This window comes from Linepithema humile, chromosome 4 (genome assembly GCF_040581485.1).
Source record: "Linepithema humile isolate Giens D197 chromosome 4, Lhum_UNIL_v1.0, whole genome shotgun sequence".
Classification (NCBI taxonomy): Eukaryota; Metazoa; Arthropoda; class Insecta; order Hymenoptera; family Formicidae; genus Linepithema; species Linepithema humile.
In genome coordinates this window covers 24,977,136-24,997,373 of record NC_090131.1, presented here as the reverse complement: position 1 = coordinate 24,997,373, position 20,238 = coordinate 24,977,136, and the positions used below count along the sequence as shown (strand labels likewise).

The following is a 20,238-nucleotide window of genomic DNA, read 5'->3' as shown; positions in this document are numbered from 1 at the left end:
GTAAAATATAAATAATTTTTCTGAGATATGTAAAAATTCTGGAAAAAATTAAATGTTTTACAATAAAATTCTTTAATGACAATCAACGTTTAATTTCATGAGTTCATAGTTAAATGTTATTGAGAATATGAATTGAGGGGTCTCTTAAGATCGACGCTTACTTTTATCTTGTTATGACAATCTGTAAAATCGGCATCGCCGTGCTCCGCATCCCAGCCATCGACGTCGCGTCTCTCGATTTCGACTAAAACTGAACTGAAAGCTCTACTGGCCATCTGCTCCATCTCTAGGAAGAGCCGTTGTCTCCGTCGATACATGTCATACTTCTGCTTGATCTTCCAGAGAATGGCGGCCACCAGTAGCAGAGCGAGGAAGCACCTGTGCGGTGGCATGTAATCTCTAGTTTACAAGTAAGTACTGCCTGAGATTCAGCACGATGGAGAGAATATGGAAAATTTGTAAAAAAAAATAAAGCGTGTGACCGATAAGTCTGTTGCTGCCTCTCAAGATTACTCTGCGAAATTTACTGCATTATAAAGGCATAACATAACTTCAACTCGCTTTATTTTGGATCAAAAACTATCCCTAAGTCCAGTTTATGGTACTCACGTGCAGAATGTAATGAAAAACTGTTGCAAGTTCAATTTGGAATACTGGGAGAACGAGATTTGGATCCACAGCGGCGGCTGAAAATCGTAGACATACACGTAGAACGTGGTGAGAGTATTGTTATCTTCGTTGCCGAAGTTGTAATCCGCTTTGCTGAAGCGGTGCTTGTACATAATCGTCGTGCAATTCGCACCCAACAACAGCGCCTTCTCCGGACTGTTTACTTTCTTAATGGTGACATTCATCTTGGCCAGTACGGAACACGTGATGGAGAACTCGGCGTCGACGTCGGGTTTTGGCGGTGCGTTCTTGAAATTGATCGCCCGATAGTGGCGGTCCTCCTTCTTGCTAAGATTGAACGTGAACTGGTAATCGATGGCTAAGTCGTCTGAAATGCAAACACGCGAAATAAGACAGTTTACAACTAGTTAATACAAGTTAATAAAATAAAGTTAATAAAATATAGAATAAAAGACGTCCATCAGTTAACTCACAAAAGCAGGATCCTTTATTCGTAGGATCTCCCTGATAGAGACCGGATACGTCGCAACGTTCACAGTGATCGCCGATGATGCCTTTAGTTGTACAGAAACATTTGCCCGTTTCGCTTGTGCATTGCGTGCCTTGATTGTTGCAGGAGCAAGCTGTAATAGTTGCAAGTGTCATTCAATCATCCGTCGCTCGCTCGTGACCGCTGCAATTAAGATCGCGGACACACAGAACAGAAAATTACGTACGCTGACATGTCGCTCCGTTGAGTGGACTGCCATAATAACCGGGGATACACTTATCACAGTGCGGCCCGTAAGTCAAGTTTCCACACGGCTGAATGCACACGCTGCTGTTTGGAAGACACTTACTGTGACCGTTGCATTGACAAGCTGCGAGAATGAAAAAAATTAATAACACCGATGATAATAAATTCGTGGAAAGGGAACGAGGCTCGACAAAAAAAAACTCGCTTACTTGGACATTGCGTGAAGTACCAGTGATCGAACGAGCATTTGTCCAAGCTCTTGCTGCTGGGACCGCGAGCTCCGCCGGGTAGGCACAAGCCTTTCCCGGTGCCCGACCCGTCGTCACACCAGCCGCATCCGGGATCCGCTCGGCAGCTAGCGCACGACGAATAGAAGCTGCACCATTCCCTGCCGCTCTCGGTGGCGCGACACCGAACGTCGATCGTTGTCCACTCGCGACACTGTCCGTACGGAAAGCTGGCCGGATACGCGTTCTTGTCCACGCATTTGGCCTCATTATGACACCAGATGCAGTCGGATTCCGTGCAATTGCGACACGATGTGTATTCCACGCATGGATGACGGCACGGATCCAGAATCAGACGTTGCGCCTGGATCGTGCCGTTCAGAATGCCGTTCATCTGTTTTAAAGATTCTTAAGATTAAGTATCATCTGCTTCGGCATTCTGTTAAATCTTTGCTAGCTAAGATTATCTTAAAAAGTCGGTCAATGTTAAATATTTTATTCTCACTTTCAAGATATATTTTTGAAATTATAATTATTCGACATTAGAAACGTTGAAAAAAAAATATTGGAATTGTGAATATTTCATCTGATAGGGCAAAAAATATTAAAAATCATACGCACACGCACCTCTCGGTCTCGGATCTTTGACTGCGGCTTGCAACGATCGGGCCCGTTGGACCACGACCAAATGCAGCGCGAATTGCTGGAGCAAGCGTGGCAAGTGTGTAGCTGCATGCATTCGACACCGGTGTTCGCATCGCACTCCAACAGGCGCACGATGGGTCTCGAACCTAACGAACTGGGATTGTCCCGGCATTTCTCGTGTAAACAACTCTTGCCACACCATACACAATTATACGAAGTCTGCACACATGCGACGCAATCGGTAAAGAGCTTGCAGAGTTCCTCATGTGACGTCATACCACGCGGCGGTGTGTCGTCGAGGCATTTCATGTAAATACTGTCGTCCTCGTTGTATTCCATATGATTGAGTACGTGCTGCGGTAGCTTTGTAATCTGCACACATCGAGAGTCCCGTTTGTGCCACACGCACTTCACGCCTATCCTGGCATTCAGACACTGATTCTGGGTCGTCAGATGCTCGCAATTGCCCGGCGTATACCTGCGCAGTAATAAAATTTTAGTCCATATTTTTATATCAATTTCTTCCATCAAAATTAACTTTGTCTTACTACAAAAAAAAATAGAAATTTATGTTTGTTAAATTTGTAACAAATATAATACAGAAATTTATATTTTCTGCGTTAAAACAAAGTTAATTTGGATAAAAGCAATTGATGCAATTGAGTTTAAAGATTTTTGTCATGTCTTAATGTCATTTTGAATCGTACCTCAACATGTCAGAAAGCATTTGGCCGTCAAAGCCGCCATAGATGTACATCGACTTCTCAAAGACAGTCGCGCTATGTCCATATCGTGGAAGATCGCTCATGTCTCTGGGCATGCTGTAATGATGCCACGTATCGCACGTGACATCGTAGCCTAAAGTGTCGGCGGAATAGCATCGCGCGCCGTGCGACTGCTGCGTGTCATTGTGTATATTGCCGCCGAACACCAGCATCAGTCCGCCCGAGACAAAGACGGCGGTGTGAAAGAATCGTGCCGATGGCGCCGACGTGAGCAGTCGCCATTCGCAAAAATTGGGATGATACGAGTACAGCATGCTGCTTAAAACTTGCGAGCTCTGCGACTCCGACACGTATCCACCGTACACATAAATGAGATTCGTGAGAGGATCGTAAGCAGAACTGTGACCGTAACCGCCCTTCACCGGGAAGCCGGTCGTTTGGGCGATCTGCCATTCGCGCGTACCTAAATAGTATTCCTGGACGGTGTTTAAGTAGCCATATCGCGGCGAATAGCCGAATATCACAACCATCTTCTCCTTTTTGCCGTGACTTTGCACGAGGGTCGCGGTGTGTCCGGCTACCTGTAAGAGCGAAGGATTAAGATAATCGAAAGTCTCGTTTACTACGAGATCCAGTTAGACATTGAAAAAAATCAGAAAGATCAGATCTCAAGTAAATAATAAAATCTCAACTAAATATGCGATTGACAGATCAATGTTAATTACGACAAGTAATACTATATTCTTATTTTTATATATTTCTTATATCATATTCTTATTATATTCTTCGACGCACCTTCAGTGGGCCGCATATCGTTCTGTTGTGACAGTCATCATGCACAGTAACGTTTTCCCAGACCTTGGAAGATACGTCGAACGCCCAGATCTCGTTAGTTACAGTGGAGTTATGCACGACGCCGCCGTACATGAATATCTTGTCGCCGAACAACACGCACGAGTGCGCGTAACGCGGCAGTGGCACACGGCCCTGAACATGGGGCGTCTCCCAGACGTTACCATTATAATCGTACACATATATCATCTTGGCACGATGGAAGCTCTCGCCGCCAACCACGTATAACGAGTCCTTCCAAATGATGGAGCAGTGACTGGCCGAGCCATCCGGCGGTAAATCCTTGTACGTGATGCTCTCCCAAAATCCACGGTCGCCTTTTTGGCTGCAATCCGCTCCTACGCAATGCACAAATGGATTTTTTCATCTTGTGTTTTATTTTATTTATAATTATTATTATAAATATCTCCTTTGATTTGTTTCTTTCACTTTTTACATGTACGTATTTTAATATAAAATTAATTAATAAATAAATTTAATAAATCTAATCGCACATATATTTATTTCCTTTATTAAATAAGAATTTATTAAAAAATAAAAAATTGATAAAGCGACAGATTTTATGCGAGAAGTTGGATTTATAGCAAATTATCGTCGATCTTATTTCTGATCGCAAATACATTCTATTTATCTTCAGTCACGCGACGCTCGTTACATTAAAGCTCGTTATATTATTATGATTATGACGATTACAGATACATATATAGTAGTAACATTAAACTTGAACGTTAGATATGATGTCAATCGATCGCGTGATATCTATTAAAGATGTTATTATTCTAATATTAGATTTCTAATCCAATAATCATTCCGGTAATTAATATTATGTAATTATTACACGATTATTATATCAATTCACAGGTCTTTAATGCGTCCAATTTTTTTATAGTCACCGAGTGAACATGTGGTAATTAATTTTATATTATTTTTACGTAACTAAATACATATCTGCTTTAAATTGACATTTCACCATCAATTACACATCACGCGAAGCGTCACAGTTTCCTCGGCATCTCTTTACCTTTGTAGCCGTGAAAACAGCGGCAGTGATGACTCTCGCGATCACACTCGCCCTGTCCATGATGGAACGAGCAATTGTTTGGGCATACCTGCACATCGCAGGCCTCGCCGGTCCACATGGCATCACAGGTGCATGTGCCCTCGATACACACACCGTGGCCGGAGCAGTCCATATGGGAATACCTGCAAACAGCAACATGCATACACGAGATACGTTAAATCAATCTTTGGTTTCGAGCGATCCGATGCCATCGCAACAATCTAACGCCGTCCATATTCAAATACATACTTTCGTTATTTACTCAATCGCAAAATAAATCTTTATCTGTATCGATAATCTTTTATTGAAAAACGAGGGTTGTCGACGCGCTCTGCTTGCGCTTCAATACTTGAAGAATGTAAATTAGATATGCGAAACAACGCTGCAAAACATGCAAATTAACGAATAATTAACTCTTTAACGAAATTGAATCACCATTTTCTTGGGTGACATATTAAGTAAAATTATCGGGAAGATAAATTACCGGGGAATTTCGAGGCAGAAAGAAATTATCTATCTTTCTTCGTGTCATCAAAAATTAAAACGTCAAAACGCCGGCGCTATCGCGTATATTCTAAAAATTGCTCGCTCTCTTACGCAGACTCGACTTTTCGCATCACGGACTAATCGCCACCGGATCGTCACCGATCGCGAGTAACGTTAGCGAACGTCAACGGTTCTTGCATCAAAGACCAAGCATTGGATCATCTTGTGACCGCAAGTAACATTATCAAACGTGACACATAGATAGGGTTACGCGTATTTCCGACTCGCGGTGGAAGCTCGATAAAGTTCCTAAGCCGGGAGCGACCCAATTACAAGTTATCGGCGGTTGCCATTCCGTGTAATCTCGGCGCTCTATTACGCGCTATCCGGGTTGACCGCCACCTTGTCCATCTCGCAAGGCCGCGGTCTCCCGTTCGCGATAGGATGCACTTTACACTGCCATTTGATTATTCGCTCCGTCGACTAAACGTATCTCAATTGTTCGGTACTAATTGCATTAAAATAGATTTCGTATCAAATTTAAACAGTAATTGATTCAAGCGAAAGTGTAAAAGTGCGTTGCTTTGATAATTTCGTTGCAAAAATTTTCCTCGTAAGAGAAAAAAGAAGTAAAGTGGAACATTGCCATTTGATTCGATGCGCCGATCACGAAATACATATAATTTATATTTAGCTTGAATAAAATATCGTTCCAAATCCCTTGGCTGACGTAAATCACCCTGCACGTGCCAGACTGTAACTTCACTTGCTGGAAGCCACCCATACACACACACACACACACACACATACATACACACGGTGGTTTTTAGCAGTAAAGCCATTGTCTGATAATACAGTCGTAACGATTATTCACTTTTGAAAGTCAGTCGATGTAACGTATCAGCTTGCAGCGTAAATATAGAAGATAATTCTGCAAAATGTTCCGCTCCAATTCCTTTCTATCTCGCGAGGACAATTTTGGCGACAGAAGTCTTAACCGTGTTTAATGCATTATAGATTAAATTTTATAAGACCTAAATGTTTTAATAAATATAAGTTTCTATAAAGCTATGAGTTCACAAACATTTCGATCATATTATGAGCACAACAATATTAGCGATAATACAATGGTAAATATCATAAAGTAAATTGTAATCACATTGAAAAAGATCTAAAGAAACGACTGAAACGTCTATAAAGATATAATGTAAACGTGGAAGATAGGATCGCACAAACAACTAGCATTTGGCTTTATAGCTCAAAGCGTTGTATTATGATTATTTGTACTTTTCTACAGAACAAAATACCGTTTAAATTTAATGCAAAATTATATATAAATAACTGCAAATAATATTATACATACATAAAGACAAAATTATATAAGACAATTTGAAATACACAAAGTTTTCTTGTAACGTCAACGAAATGCCATTATAAGTACGTATTGTTCGAGAAAGAAAGCCAACTTTATCATGTGATCAGCTCACCTGCTCGGACAAGCGTTGATTTTATACGTAATGTTGAAGCCGCTCATGTTGTACGCGACGTCGGAATAAAAGTGAAGCAATGCGCTGCCGGATCGTGCTATCACTTCCGGCACGCGGCGTATGTGATAGCCCTCCTTGTGCATCAGGCCGGAGAAAACGGCCAGCAACGGCGCCTCGACGCTATCACCGTCGTAGATATACAAGTGGTCCCAGCCGCATTCCGTCGCGAACTGTTCCACATGCATCCGTATCTTGGTGTTCAATGGGCCCTCGATCAACCATGAACATTTCACGTCCGCCGAGTAATTGCCGAAACCGTCGTGGATGTACCCACTCCTTTCCGATAATCTGAAGCACAGTAAAACATTTCGATTACGTGTCATGTATGTATAAACGCGCGTTAAATTCTATCACATATAAATTGCATTTATATTTTGCGAAGTGCAGATATATCATCTCCGAGAAAAAATGGTATAATTAGTCAGATGTAAATATATATAATTAGTCATGAAAAGATCTAATAGCATATGTAATTTTATATGATCATTTAACATATTACATGTTATCATCGTTGTCGTGATATATTTGGTTTTTTTTTTTTTTAATCGCATACATAACGCGATAAATCAGTATCTAATGCATAAAAAATAAGACGTTCTCATAAAAAATAAAAAAAAATGTTATATCATAAAAATACACTTTAATACCAAATAAAATACTAAAATATTAGACTTTCTTTAACTTATATTTAACTTCAAGATACAAAAAAATAGAAGCAAATTATTAAAAAAGTAAGTTTAGAGTTTTATTTTTTATGATAATTTCTCTGAAGTAGATCGAGGACTAACATCGGCAGAAACATGTGGATATAATTTATGCAATCTTAACGATATACAAATACGTCTCAGCGTTAACTGTTAAAAATAACTTTAGTTGTAAACAAGAAATTACAAGTGTAGGCAGTCAAAAAAAGCATCTCGTAAAATACGTAAAGCGCAAAATTCAGCGTCGAAGTGTGCGGTTGGGGATCTCGATTTTTTTTCACCACACACCTGCTTTCGCGCGAGCCTACGCGCAATCGTTCTTTCGTTACATACAAGTTCTCTCGTTCATCGTGATTTGCAATTACACTTTCATCGATAACTCGTATGTGAGTAAAATTCCCATCGATTCAATTGATAACACTCATGAACGCGAGCAATCGAGCATAATCCCAGTAATCTATGCGAGCGTGTGTACATCGTTGCACCGATAACACATCGGGCGGATGCAACGGGACGGAAGAGCGGGGTCGAATCATCGTCAACTGGAGCAGCGTAACACGCTAACTTCATTAATTCCCTGTTTTCCAACGATCGTTCACAAGCCTATAATAAGGTAGGTGCGAGACAGACAGGAAGCCGGCGGAATGAAAAACGGCGTCCGACGTCCTTGGCTGATCCGACAGACGAGAGAAAGTGCGGTGCATCTTAAACGCTGCGAGCCACCTGCGTTTCTGCGCTCGGAACACGGAGATGCGTCGGAAACGGATGTGGCATTTAATTAAACGGGTATGTATGAAAAGATATTAAGCTTGAAGTTTGTCCGAAAAAAAAAATCCTTGAATACGCAAAAGGAGCTCTTTGAAAGCGTTTCTTTTTTTCTTTTGCGCTATACTTGTTTTTTTCCTACTTTTATACTCCAGATGGAAATTTCCCAGGAAATCTGTTCTAGATAATTGTTAGAGAAATGTTAAGTTATCTCACGACAATAATTTAATCTGAATTCATCGGAACCGTATTTCTGCGATTTGAGTTCTCATTAGGAAGCCATCCGAAGATTAATATTGATTCTTATTCCGGCTTGAATTGCCGATTGTTTCCAGAATATCAAAGGAAGACATAACGAGCTTCTGGAACGAGCTTGTCAAAATGTCATAATGTTATAACAAGATCGGTTTCGATATTCATTAAATTATTCATCTAATAAATTTCATTAGAAGTATCGATAAAGCTCCATGCTGGTAATTGCGATTTTTTTTTATTCGGAAATGTTAATAAAAGTAACTAGAAAAAAAATATAGCGCAATCATTTACAATACAAAAATATATCTGATAATTAAAAAAAATTGTAGCAAAATTTAATTGAGAGAGCGTGTTAAATTAATAGCGTCGTTGCGAGACAACGACGCGCGCGGAGCACTTGCATTTTAGTAACGCTCACATGCATTCCGCAGTCAAACACACGTCGAGAGAATGCGCGCGACGAGGAATAATAATATATTCTATAAAGAATAGCTTTTCGTGAAGAGCGTTCGGTATTATAATTTGATATCAGTACAAAGATTAATGATACGATGTCACGTGTATTTATGTTGCACAGCGGTAAACGATTACTCGCGCGTTAATCTTCCAGTTATTTTGTCTCAAACAATTTTACGTTATGTGAATATACGAAATGTATTCCGGAAATAGCTCTTTCTGCGAACAAATGGACCAGAAATAAAATTGAGAATAACGATGATTATCGTATTGCGATATCGGTAATCTTTAAATTGTTAGCGAAAAAGCAAATTGCTAGAAAATGCAGCTTCGAGGATAATACAATGTGTGGGGTACGTTTTTATTTGTCAATAGCCAATATCGCGATAAAAAAGCTGATCTTCTTCGACCAAGATTTTATATGTGTCGCTCCGTAAAAAAGCCGACACTTGCACTGAAAAAGCTATCTTCGTGATAATAATAAATACGAAGGGTGTGCTAGATATAAAAACGATTTACGAGATTTTCACGTTTTTACGAGCTGCCATTACATTTATTATACATTTTTTTTCCAACGAATAATCCATTGTGTCGGAAATAATCATTTGATATTTGCGAAAGATATTCATGAAGTATCATCCATTTATTCTGAATTCCAAGTGACGATTATTATTTGATTACTATTTAACGATATAAATCAATCTATTATCGAGATTAATTATTGCAATTAATTAGAAAACTTGGCTCGACAAAGTATTCGCAATTTTTACATTTAATTAAATTATCTATTATTATAACACAAACATCAGTCAAAATTAAAATTCTACCGTGCATCTATTTTCGTTATTATATGTTAGGATACAATGTAATTAGTCTCCTAATTTTTTAACAGAGATATATCATTCTGCTAATAGAATCACAACCAAAAATTTCGAAATGAAAACAAAGGAGGTATAAATAAGATTGTAGATTACGCCTCCGTCGAGGATTGCGCAGTGTGTATTATTATCGCAATTGCCGAAGTTGCAACATGCCTGTTGCAGTGCAAGCATCAGAACGAATTGCACTGAAATTAGCATATCGTGTAAAGACTAAACACGCAACTGCGAGCTTAAAGCTCAAAATGAAAGACTGAGATTACAAGCAGTTATAAATAACATTTAATTAATTACACTGGGAAGAGAGGTAATCACTTTTAAAAGCTGCAAAGTTCCGCTTTTCACAATGTAAAATAATTAAGCGCAAATGTATATTTAGTATTTTAATAAAATTAAAAATAGAATATTCGACTATATTTTTATGAAATCACTTCAGGCAAAAATAAATAAAAGAAATAGCTATAATTTTCGGATGTCTAATATAAAACCAAATTTTAAAAATATTGGAATAACATAATAAAATCTTGCACAATAACAGATAAATAAATCTTCCTATCGTAATTCTGTTGTATGTTCTGATATAATTACCTGATAAAGATATAAGATCTATACAATTACAGGGTGTTATAAAAAATTATCTATGAGCAGAATCACATCCACAAGTGGATCAACGTACAGTGAAGTACTTCAAATTCTTATCGAGAATGTTAATAATTTAATCGTTATCGGCGCGACACGCGGCCGCATGAAATTCCGCGCCTTATTAAGAGCGTCTCGTAAATATATTCACGGCCAGGTCAGGAATGGGTCTCGCACAGAATCGCGTTTCTTTGCGACGATCAACGAGATGAATGAGTCACGTTCGACGTCAGGTTCGACGACCGGCTTTATTCTTTATTCAAAGCCGAACGAGAGATATAAAGCAGCGCAGAGAATTCGTGTGAATTGAAAGACTTATAATCGACGAACATCAGCGTATTCGCTCGTTCGCTCGCAGAAATTTCTTGTATTTCGTGTATTAACGTCAATTAATTTTTTTCTTTAATTAGATAAAACTTGTCTTTCACATCGATTTCCACTTTCCAATTAATTAAACTTCGGACGATGTAAAAATACGTATTCACCGCGAATAAGACTTCTCTCTGTTACGATATCGATTCGTCTTATGGAAAACGTGACTCGCGATATTGCGAGTTAATAGACAAGTACATCTAGTTAGTGGTGGAAAGCTATTAATATCAATGACATCGGTTGTTACTAGTATATTAATCAGCATGAAGATGATTTCTGATCTTTGCAAAGAATAAAAAGTTAAAAACCCAAAATATCAATATAACTGACAGAGTTCTGACTCCAGCGTTAGAGAGTTCTAAAGTTCCTGATACAATTTTCTGATGTGAAAAATCCGAACATGAAAGATGAAAAATAGAAAGGTTATTGCGAACTTTATATATGTTTTCATACATAAATTGGTCTTGACCTTTTCATTTCAATCAAGATCGATCATATTTGTCGATAGAATGTGTGTTTGCGTAACTCGGTGAACACGATGAACTCGTCGATCATTTATTATTCCGGTAAATTATTGAAATTACAAGTTCCGGATGTTTCTTCCCCACCTCCCTGTTCTGATTCAGGAGATTCAAATTGCGCGTAATAAACGACATAACGCATTTACTGCCAATTTTCCGATGAAAATAAAATAAAATAACTAAATCTGGAAACACGGACTCTCGAAATAATGTGTTGCTATGAGACACACTTTAGATAACATTTGTGAAAGTTCTCTTGAATCTCTACTTACGTAATGGCGTTGTTAGCGAATAAGATTAAAAATAAAAATTGAAGAAGCTAACAATAAGATGAGAAAGAGAGAAATAAAGGCAAAAGACGAAGCGAGAAAAAAAGTTTTGAGAAAGAATATTCTTACTTTAACGAGAAAAGCATTTAACGCCGCGTAAGCGCGGTTGTAAAATGAGGTTTTCTGAAGATTTACGGAGGAACATAATTTGATTCTGATTAGAAGAGACTCTAGGAACCGATGAGGGACAAGACGACGATCTACGGCGATGTCGCGGCTGCTAGATTGCATCTACTTGCACTTAATGCGCCTTAATGATTTGGAAAACTTATCAGAAGTGTGTTCGAACAGGAGAAATTAGTACACGAAAGTTTCTCTCCTAATAACATAAAAAAACACAAACTTTACTCGATAGTGCAAAATAAAATAAAGTAAAAAAATACGTTACGTCGTATTTATATTCATCATGCAATTTGTATTTATCACGCTAGTCTCGCTAGCCTTGTAAAAACGATTAAAGTTCAGTTGTCTATATTAAAATACGAGAGAAACGATATATATAAGTAGTTTTTCGAACATATTTTTTATAACGCGTCGGAATTAAAAAGTCAAGATTAAGTACGCGAGAAAAAAAAGCTGTTACTCGAACGTAACAGCTTTATTCTTCTCTCATTTTGCAATGCTTTCCGTATTTAAAACGAAACGAGTGTATACACTCGCTCGCCTGAAAAGTGTAAGAGGAAAGACAATAAATGTAGGAAATGCAACAGAGAAAAGAAACAGACTTAATGAGATGCTCTCCTACGACGAAATTGTCGTAATTAGAATTTTCTCCGGCACCAACGTTAAGTTTACTGTAAGCGCGCTATAACGTGATAAAGCGAAGCCATTATTTTGGGAAACGACTTCGGTACACAACCGTTCGTTCATCGTTCAACGTGAGACGCCAGCAGAGAATTTTCCGTGAATTTTCACTTTACACTAAATTCGTCCAAAATAAAATTTTATAGAAAAATTCTTCGATCTCGTTAAAATCAAAATCTTCATAAATTCTATTAAAATATAAATTGATAACGTTAAATAAAATAACATTTTTGCTGTAATTATTCAAAGTTTGCTAATTATATTGCAACTTAAAAAATAAGATTTTAAAAAATTCGATAAAACATAAATTTATACATAAATTTTAAGTACAATATTTCTTAATCTTCTTTAAACAATAATGCACCTTTGAACAATAAAAAAAATTGATGCAATATTGAAAAAGAATTCTACATATATTTACACTGCAGTTAAATATATTTTAAATGTTTATTTAATATAAAAATATACATTTATTTTGCATAAAACTTCAATTCTATTTGCATAACATGAATAACAGAATGTTGTTCACAGTAGCGTATCACATAATCAGAATCAGAAGAAAAGAAGAATTAGTAGAATAGTATTTTTCGTATGACTCAACATTCGTGGAATTTTCGTCAAAGGTTTAATTAGCAAGTTGCTCACCGCTTTTATCTCACTTTTAATGAGCTTAAAGTGGATCACTTTAGACCGCAGATTGAAAAGCTAGCCGCGCCGCAAAAGTTACTTGTTAAATTTACATGGGAGGGACACATCATCGAATTGAAATTCTTTTGAGGACAGACATTCCCATCTTCCATATCATCATTTCTTATTTTCATTTTCCGCGGTGAGTCTTGCGAAATTTTCATCGCGGAAATCGCGCAGGCGGCCGCGTGCTAGACGCCAAGCTTGTAAAAATCGCGAATTCTACCGGTTCTTAATCCGGTTTTTATTAGTGTTGGCCGACGTCGTGGCCGACTAATTTAAACCCGACGCCAAATAACGTTTTGCGAGAACCGCGTAGAGGATCGATGTACTTTTCGCTCGCAAACGTAGGTAAGCATCGGAGAAGACAAGCTTCTAATAAAAATATTTACCCGGGAATTAAAATCACAACCATGCGATAATAATAATCCTCGCGCCCGCAATTCTTACGCGGAAAAAAATAAAACGCAATAACCGGTATAAGGTTCTTCTTGGCGCAGCAACAGCATTAAAAATTGAAATCAACAAAATTGTATTTTGATCTCGATTCTCGCTTCAAACATTGCGATGAACTGCAGTTCGCTATATTGCACCCGCGAGCAAAATGAACGAATGAAATAAAGAGATGTGCAAAGGTACCTCTCTCGAGGAGCAATAAAAGTTGCTCGGTATCGGCGGTATGCGCGCTCATTTAATTGTCGCATAGATTGCGAGACCGATATTGAAGAGTTCAACTCGCAGCAATTTCAACATGGATCAATATGGATGCCATAATTATATTACTGGCAAATAAATTCGGAGCATCGGTGATTGATGCGGATCATTCATGCACATCAACTACATTTTCACAGCAAATATCAAAGCAGTGTCTCAAAAATACTCAGAAGAGTCCTGCTATATTTTTTTGTTTTGTTAAAAAAGAATTACATATTTCAGTGCGTCATATTTGTGGGACAAAGTTAAAAAAATATTTCAGTGATACAATATTCATTAGACTAATCTCGTTTGGCGTAATTAATATTGCAGGCTTCAAGCGAGACAGCGGTCGATAAGTGAAACAGAATGCGAAAAGCCACGCTTTTTGAAACATATCGTTCATTCGTACTTAAACGAGGGAAAAAAGAGCAATCTCCTACTTAAATCCGAGGATATTCAGATTAACGGCGAGCCGGTTCATTGTACGAGCAAGGGTAACCCGTCAATAGACATACGCTTCAAATATAATTTATCGACATATGTTTCGAATGCGTCAATAGATGCATTGAAACGTGCAACCGCCTAACTTTTCTGTGCGCGAATCGACTGTGCTCGACGAGAGAAAAAAAGGAAAACAAGAATATGAATGACAATGCTCGCGGCGATAATTTAATTTAGTGCACTTCGGCTGCGAGAATAACAAACTCGCGCACTTCAATCGATAGAAAGAGAAACGCCGCTGCTGGTTTATTTTTCCATCAATTCATTAAAAACGAAAATGTCGCAAATTTAGAGAAACTGAAAATTTTTTTTGTAAAAATAAGAAATTTAATAAAAATTGATGCGCTCTCCATTGATTTAAAGTTTTCTCAAACTAAATTAGAAAATAACAAATAATTTTATTATTTCTATTTACAAGGCATAAACTGCGACAATAGAAAAAAATTTCATACAAAATCATGAATACGATGGAATATATTTTCTATTACAAAATATTGAAGGATAACGATTTTCGAAAGAGAAAATCATGGAATTCCTCCGCTACCTGTAGAACTCGTTTTGAATCTTGAACGATTTTGTTATGGACAAACGTGGAGGGATCAGATACGACGGATCAGTGGACGGAAAGACTCTCATCGGGATCGGGAGAGGAGGCTTTATGGCCGAGGTGACATTTGGAACGCTTTCCAATTTCGCTGGAGTCTATCCGCCTCGTGAGAGACGTAACAGTTTCGTGGACACTGTAGCGGCATCAGCGAAACTCGTAAATACGTTTAACAAGATTATCCACACCGGAAGACTAAATGTACAACCAAATTTGCGTATGCCAGCGCATTATAAATAGAACGTGAAGAAATGGAAAACATTAATTCCGTAAAAACGCGGTTAACAAGATCTCTTAATTAATTTTAAGATATTTTATAAAAGTTTTTTGCATGTCTTATTGAATTTAATAACACGGCTGTAATCTCATTTGCATTTTCTCAACATTTCCTCAACATTTTCACTTCATTATTTTAAAATATTTAATGCGTTTATTTTCGTGTGAATTCACGAAAATATGTCTTCAGGCAAAGCACTATATCACCGAATAAGTTATTTATGGAACAGTGAAGTGTAATCTTATGATAAGTTTTTCAAATATGAGTATCAATTTATACGTCAATGAAATTTCATTGAGCGATATGATAATAAATAACACGCGACATGTAGAAATAATGAATAACAAGTTCAATAAACACTTTGTGTGTGACCAAGATATGTAAAATTCTACTTCAATGTTTATTTGTTTTGTGCGATAAATCAGAAAGAAGTATTTTATGAAGTAATTATCTTATCTTATCTAATTTCAACTTAAAATACTTGTTCAACTTCTCTGAATAATTAGGTCACCTTATTTCTTCAAACGAGATATATATATTTTTAGATAAATCTGAAATTTTGTGTAAATATGATATTGGGATATTATATCGTAATCAACAATATAAAGAATATCAAAATTAATATCATTTCTCTCAAATACTAACGCATAGAGACAGATAACCGCGTTTAATAATATATCATATTTAATAATTTTTTAATTCTAAACAATCGTAAATTTTATTCTTAACAATAGAAGTTTTATTCTTCCTTTAATTTTATATGGATTTCAAGAGAGAGAAAATGGTAATTTAAAATTTAATAATTAAAAATTAATGATGTAAATTGAAAATACTTTACAGTTTCATGTACATAAAAGCGTATTGCAAAATATCGGTTTTATTATCTTCTGCACATTTATCTGTTGTTAAGAGTTTGCATTTGCATTGAGTTTTATGAAATAGTCGATCAAGAACTGCCATTGCGCCAATAGCAGAGCAATGCTTAAATATTAACGTCGTATCGATCTGCATTTTAATATGCAAACTCGAACGACGGTTTTTCAAGAATTACCATGTGTATTATTAAACAAAAGGATCAAGTCGCATGACATATCATACTGGAATTGTGTCACATATACACATCCACGAGATATGCAGAGCATGACTAATCAATTTTTCCCAAACTATCAATTTTAGAATAAGATAAAAAAAAGACATAAAAATGTTAGACTGATGAAATCTTTAACTCTACTATGAATTTCGTTAAGAAAGGAGTTTCAGTAGAATTTAAAACAACAGTCCTCATTGTTATTCCTAGAAAACGACGTTATCCGCGATAGAAAATACTTCAGCCTCTACACACGTCCTCAAAACAATACAACTTTTATTCTAAGCATTTTCTTCAAAAGTTAGTGCCCTCTGAGATACTAATCGCGCTTAAACACGCCTCGCCATGTACACGCGTCGCTACTATATTGGTACATAAGCCGCTGCACGTGCTCGGACAAGACCTCGGAGTCCCGTGGAGAAGATAGCGCATGAGTGGGTAGAGTTATGCATAATGTAACACGTGGTATGAAACAAAACGCCTTCTCCGCGATAATAGAATCGATGCGCGGAGGATACAGCTGAAAATTGAGAGAGTACAAGCTACAAAAGAGAGAACTACAAAAAAATGTATCCAGCGGTGAAATTACAAACGGTAAGACGCTTGCGGCATCAACCAGAGATATTATTACGACAGAAATGTTATTGCAACGAAAAAAAATGAGAAGTGGTCTTGTCACGACAGTAATCGGATAAAAAAATATTTTTCGAAGTAATATTATTATACTTCTACACAGAGTATTGTTTTATATTGGAAAAGTATAATTGTCACAAAAAAAACAATGACGAGAAATAGGAACGCCATTATCTTGTAATAATACAACTAAAATGTGAATAGCAAATTTTTGTTGCATGTTTCAAAGATAACTTCAACATAAAAAATATATATGTATACGTGTAATAGTCTTGTTGTAGCGTATAATAAAACTAGAAAGTACGTTCACACGTTACCAACGCAACTTGTAATAAGTAGCAAAAAATGTGATTATACGCCGAGAAAGTGTAAAGCTCGTAAACAGCATAAATATTTATAAACGCATTTTTGAGCAGTCTTCTATAAAGACTGTTTAAATCATGATAGTGAGTGATTTATTTCTTTATAGTAAAATAAAATGAAGCAATATTGATTAAATACCATGAAACAGAAAATAATGCATGAATACGTTATATAAAATTAGTATACTTCGACAATTAGAAAGTTTCATGGATTTCTTCGTTTCACTGTTCGACAGCTTCAAAGGAAAATTTAAGACAAACTGCCCAGGTTGGCAAAATCCGAGAGAAAGCCTCTCTCTATATATATATATCTAATAGAATTTTGCTCCGGGCGGCAGAAAATTCTCAACTAGCTTTGATATTCCAAACGCATCACTGAAATTCTGTATTTCATCCACGGTTGAAAATGCGCAGCAGCTTGCAGAACACGCGAAAATTCAAAAGAGACACGAAATTAATGTTGACAATTAAAATGGATTAAAACGATTCGCCACTGCTCGCGAGCACACACGACTCTAATTGAATTCACAGCTTAATGTGATATTACTAATGGATAATTTCGCGATATTATCATGTCGGCACCGACCGCAAAATAGAATCACGTCGGAAAACAAACAAGATAGTATAGGATTAGGATATTGCGATACTTCGCAGGAGATTAACTGTAAGTAATAGAGATAGGAAGTTTGTTCCACATTGTTCATCGACGATAGCAACGAACGTGTACAATCTAGTAAAAGTTAAATATATTTCTTCATCTAACAGCGTTAAATCGCTAACAAAATCACGATAGCGTAAATTTGTTGAAAACTAAGAATTTTAGGATAAGTAATCTTTTGATAGCTTTGAATTATTAATTATAATTCGCGAGAGATTTAAGATACAGTTATATTTATAAATTTATCAATTATATAAAATATAATTTAAAAATTAGAACACTCTTCTAATAATATTTTTCAAATATCTTTTATTATATAAAATTAAAAATAGATTTCTAATAGAGCTTAAATTTTATCATGAATTATAGATCGCTCAAGATAAAAACTTTTTCAAACATATCATTTCAAAAATAGGAGATCATAATAAGTAATAATTATCTTAATAGTTTCTCAATCTAACGCGATGCTGTCAAATGAACGATGATCACGCATTTGTTACACCGAAGAGAATTCAAATTAAGTATAATCACTGAACGTAATTTACAACCAGCGCGACGGAATTGTAAGGGACGAAGCACGAGGGGAAATCACCGAGTAATTATTTTCGTGTAGCCATTATCGACCAATTAACACACAAATAGTCGCGCTGTAAACGCGTCATTCAGATAAAAAAATAGTTTCTTCTTATGCAACAATAATAAAAATTATTTTTATAAATAACTACCTTTATTCTCAATCCATTAGAATATACAATTGAAATTAATTGTATTTTTTTCATCTGTATATTTCTTAATTAACTTGAAATCGAGAATGGAAAAATATAAAATCATGCATTAATTAAAAGTTAATTAAATATTCATTATTTTCAACAAAGAAGTTATTTGAAACAAAGTTATTTTCTCGACGCAATAAGAATTAGCGAAATAATGCTGCATGTTACAAAGAAGATCGCAGTTAAAAAAAAAACAATTACAACATCTTCAACATGTGCGGCGACATTGGGCGCGCAGATGCGCTGCACTTGCATCGGGCACAAATGAGAATGAATGCGTCGCGGTTTATAATTAATAACTACTGCGGAGACGAAACTTAACCAGACAAACTAACGAGCTTTCGCATTCACGCGTCTTCTATCAACACGATGAAGTTACTCGTGCAGCAACAGCCGCATTACACGGACGCGACAAAAAAAAACCTGCAAAAAAACTCACGACTTTATCTATTCATCTTTCTCGTACACGCTTTTGTTGCGTATATCATCACGCAACGAGATAAAGAATCGCACACTGCGCGAGAATGTATAAGAGAGCTGCATCAATTAATTGACGAATCAAGCGTGTGAATTTATGATGTGCAGCCATTTCGAAGTTGTTTTCTACACAAGAAAGCGTCGGGATATAAACGCAATATATATAGCAAATGCTAACAAGGTACACATAAAACAATGTGGAAATAATAAAAAAAAGTTTTATCAGCGGCCAAAATAATATTTCTGATAGAATTCGAAATAAAATAAAATAAAATTTACTTCCCTTTTTCAATATATGTATAGTTTAATTAAATAAAGTTTTATTCAAAAATTTGATAATATAAAAGTGTAACATTTTGTTCTCTCAATAAATTATAATAATTTAATCATCTTTATTCCAAAATCTATGCAGAAAACATTATTAAGAGGTATTGAATATTCAATGATTTTAGCGATGATTTATTCTCTCAATTTTTTCTGAGGAACTTTGTTATAATTTTTGCATTATCAATGTTGTTTTCACACTGATAATAGGTGGAAGATAGTAGACCGAGGCATCAAGTGTCAAATTCCGTGATTTAAAGGTTAAAAGATCCCAAGATACAATCTAAGATTATCGAAACCTCTTTTGAGTTCTTTGACCTTTGAATGTGAAAACTTCTATATGGATCTTCGAGAAATAAGATTACTTTATTATTAACAGAATCGCTTGGCTAACATCTTTATAAAACGAAAATTATGCGGAATGTATAAATATTTACCACTTAAATTTCTAATGTGAGTTATACTTTGAAATATAGTTATAAATTTATATACTTTCCAAACTGTTTTCAGGTACGGAAAACCACAGAT

The 20,238-nt window shown here is 36.3% G+C and overlaps 1 protein-coding gene across 3 annotated transcripts in view; it reads right to left on the bottom strand.

Annotated features, from left to right (window-relative positions):
- dsd (attractin-like protein dsd) overlaps window positions 1-20,238 on the bottom strand; it is a 32,147-nt gene that overhangs the window by 8,063 nt on the left and 3,846 nt on the right. Inside the window, exons 3-12 of one of the 3 annotated variants that reach the window (XM_012367539.2) lie at window positions 6,849-7,196; window positions 4,837-5,018; window positions 3,759-4,153; window positions 2,946-3,544; window positions 2,215-2,716; window positions 1,576-1,987; window positions 1,347-1,490; window positions 1,104-1,253; window positions 610-997; window positions 162-399 (exon numbers count right to left, since the gene is read on the bottom strand). In XM_012367539.2, coding sequence (XP_012222962.1) covers window positions 162-399; window positions 610-997; window positions 1,104-1,253; window positions 1,347-1,490; window positions 1,576-1,987; window positions 2,215-2,716; window positions 2,946-3,544; window positions 3,759-4,153; window positions 4,837-5,018; window positions 6,849-7,196 — 3,358 coding nt within the window. The remainder of the gene's footprint in view (window positions 1-161; window positions 400-609; window positions 998-1,103; window positions 1,254-1,346; window positions 1,491-1,575; window positions 1,988-2,214; window positions 2,717-2,945; window positions 3,545-3,758; window positions 4,154-4,836; window positions 5,019-6,848; window positions 7,197-20,238) is intronic. The other 2 variants (XM_012367542.2, XM_012367541.2) reach the window with 2 other exon arrangements.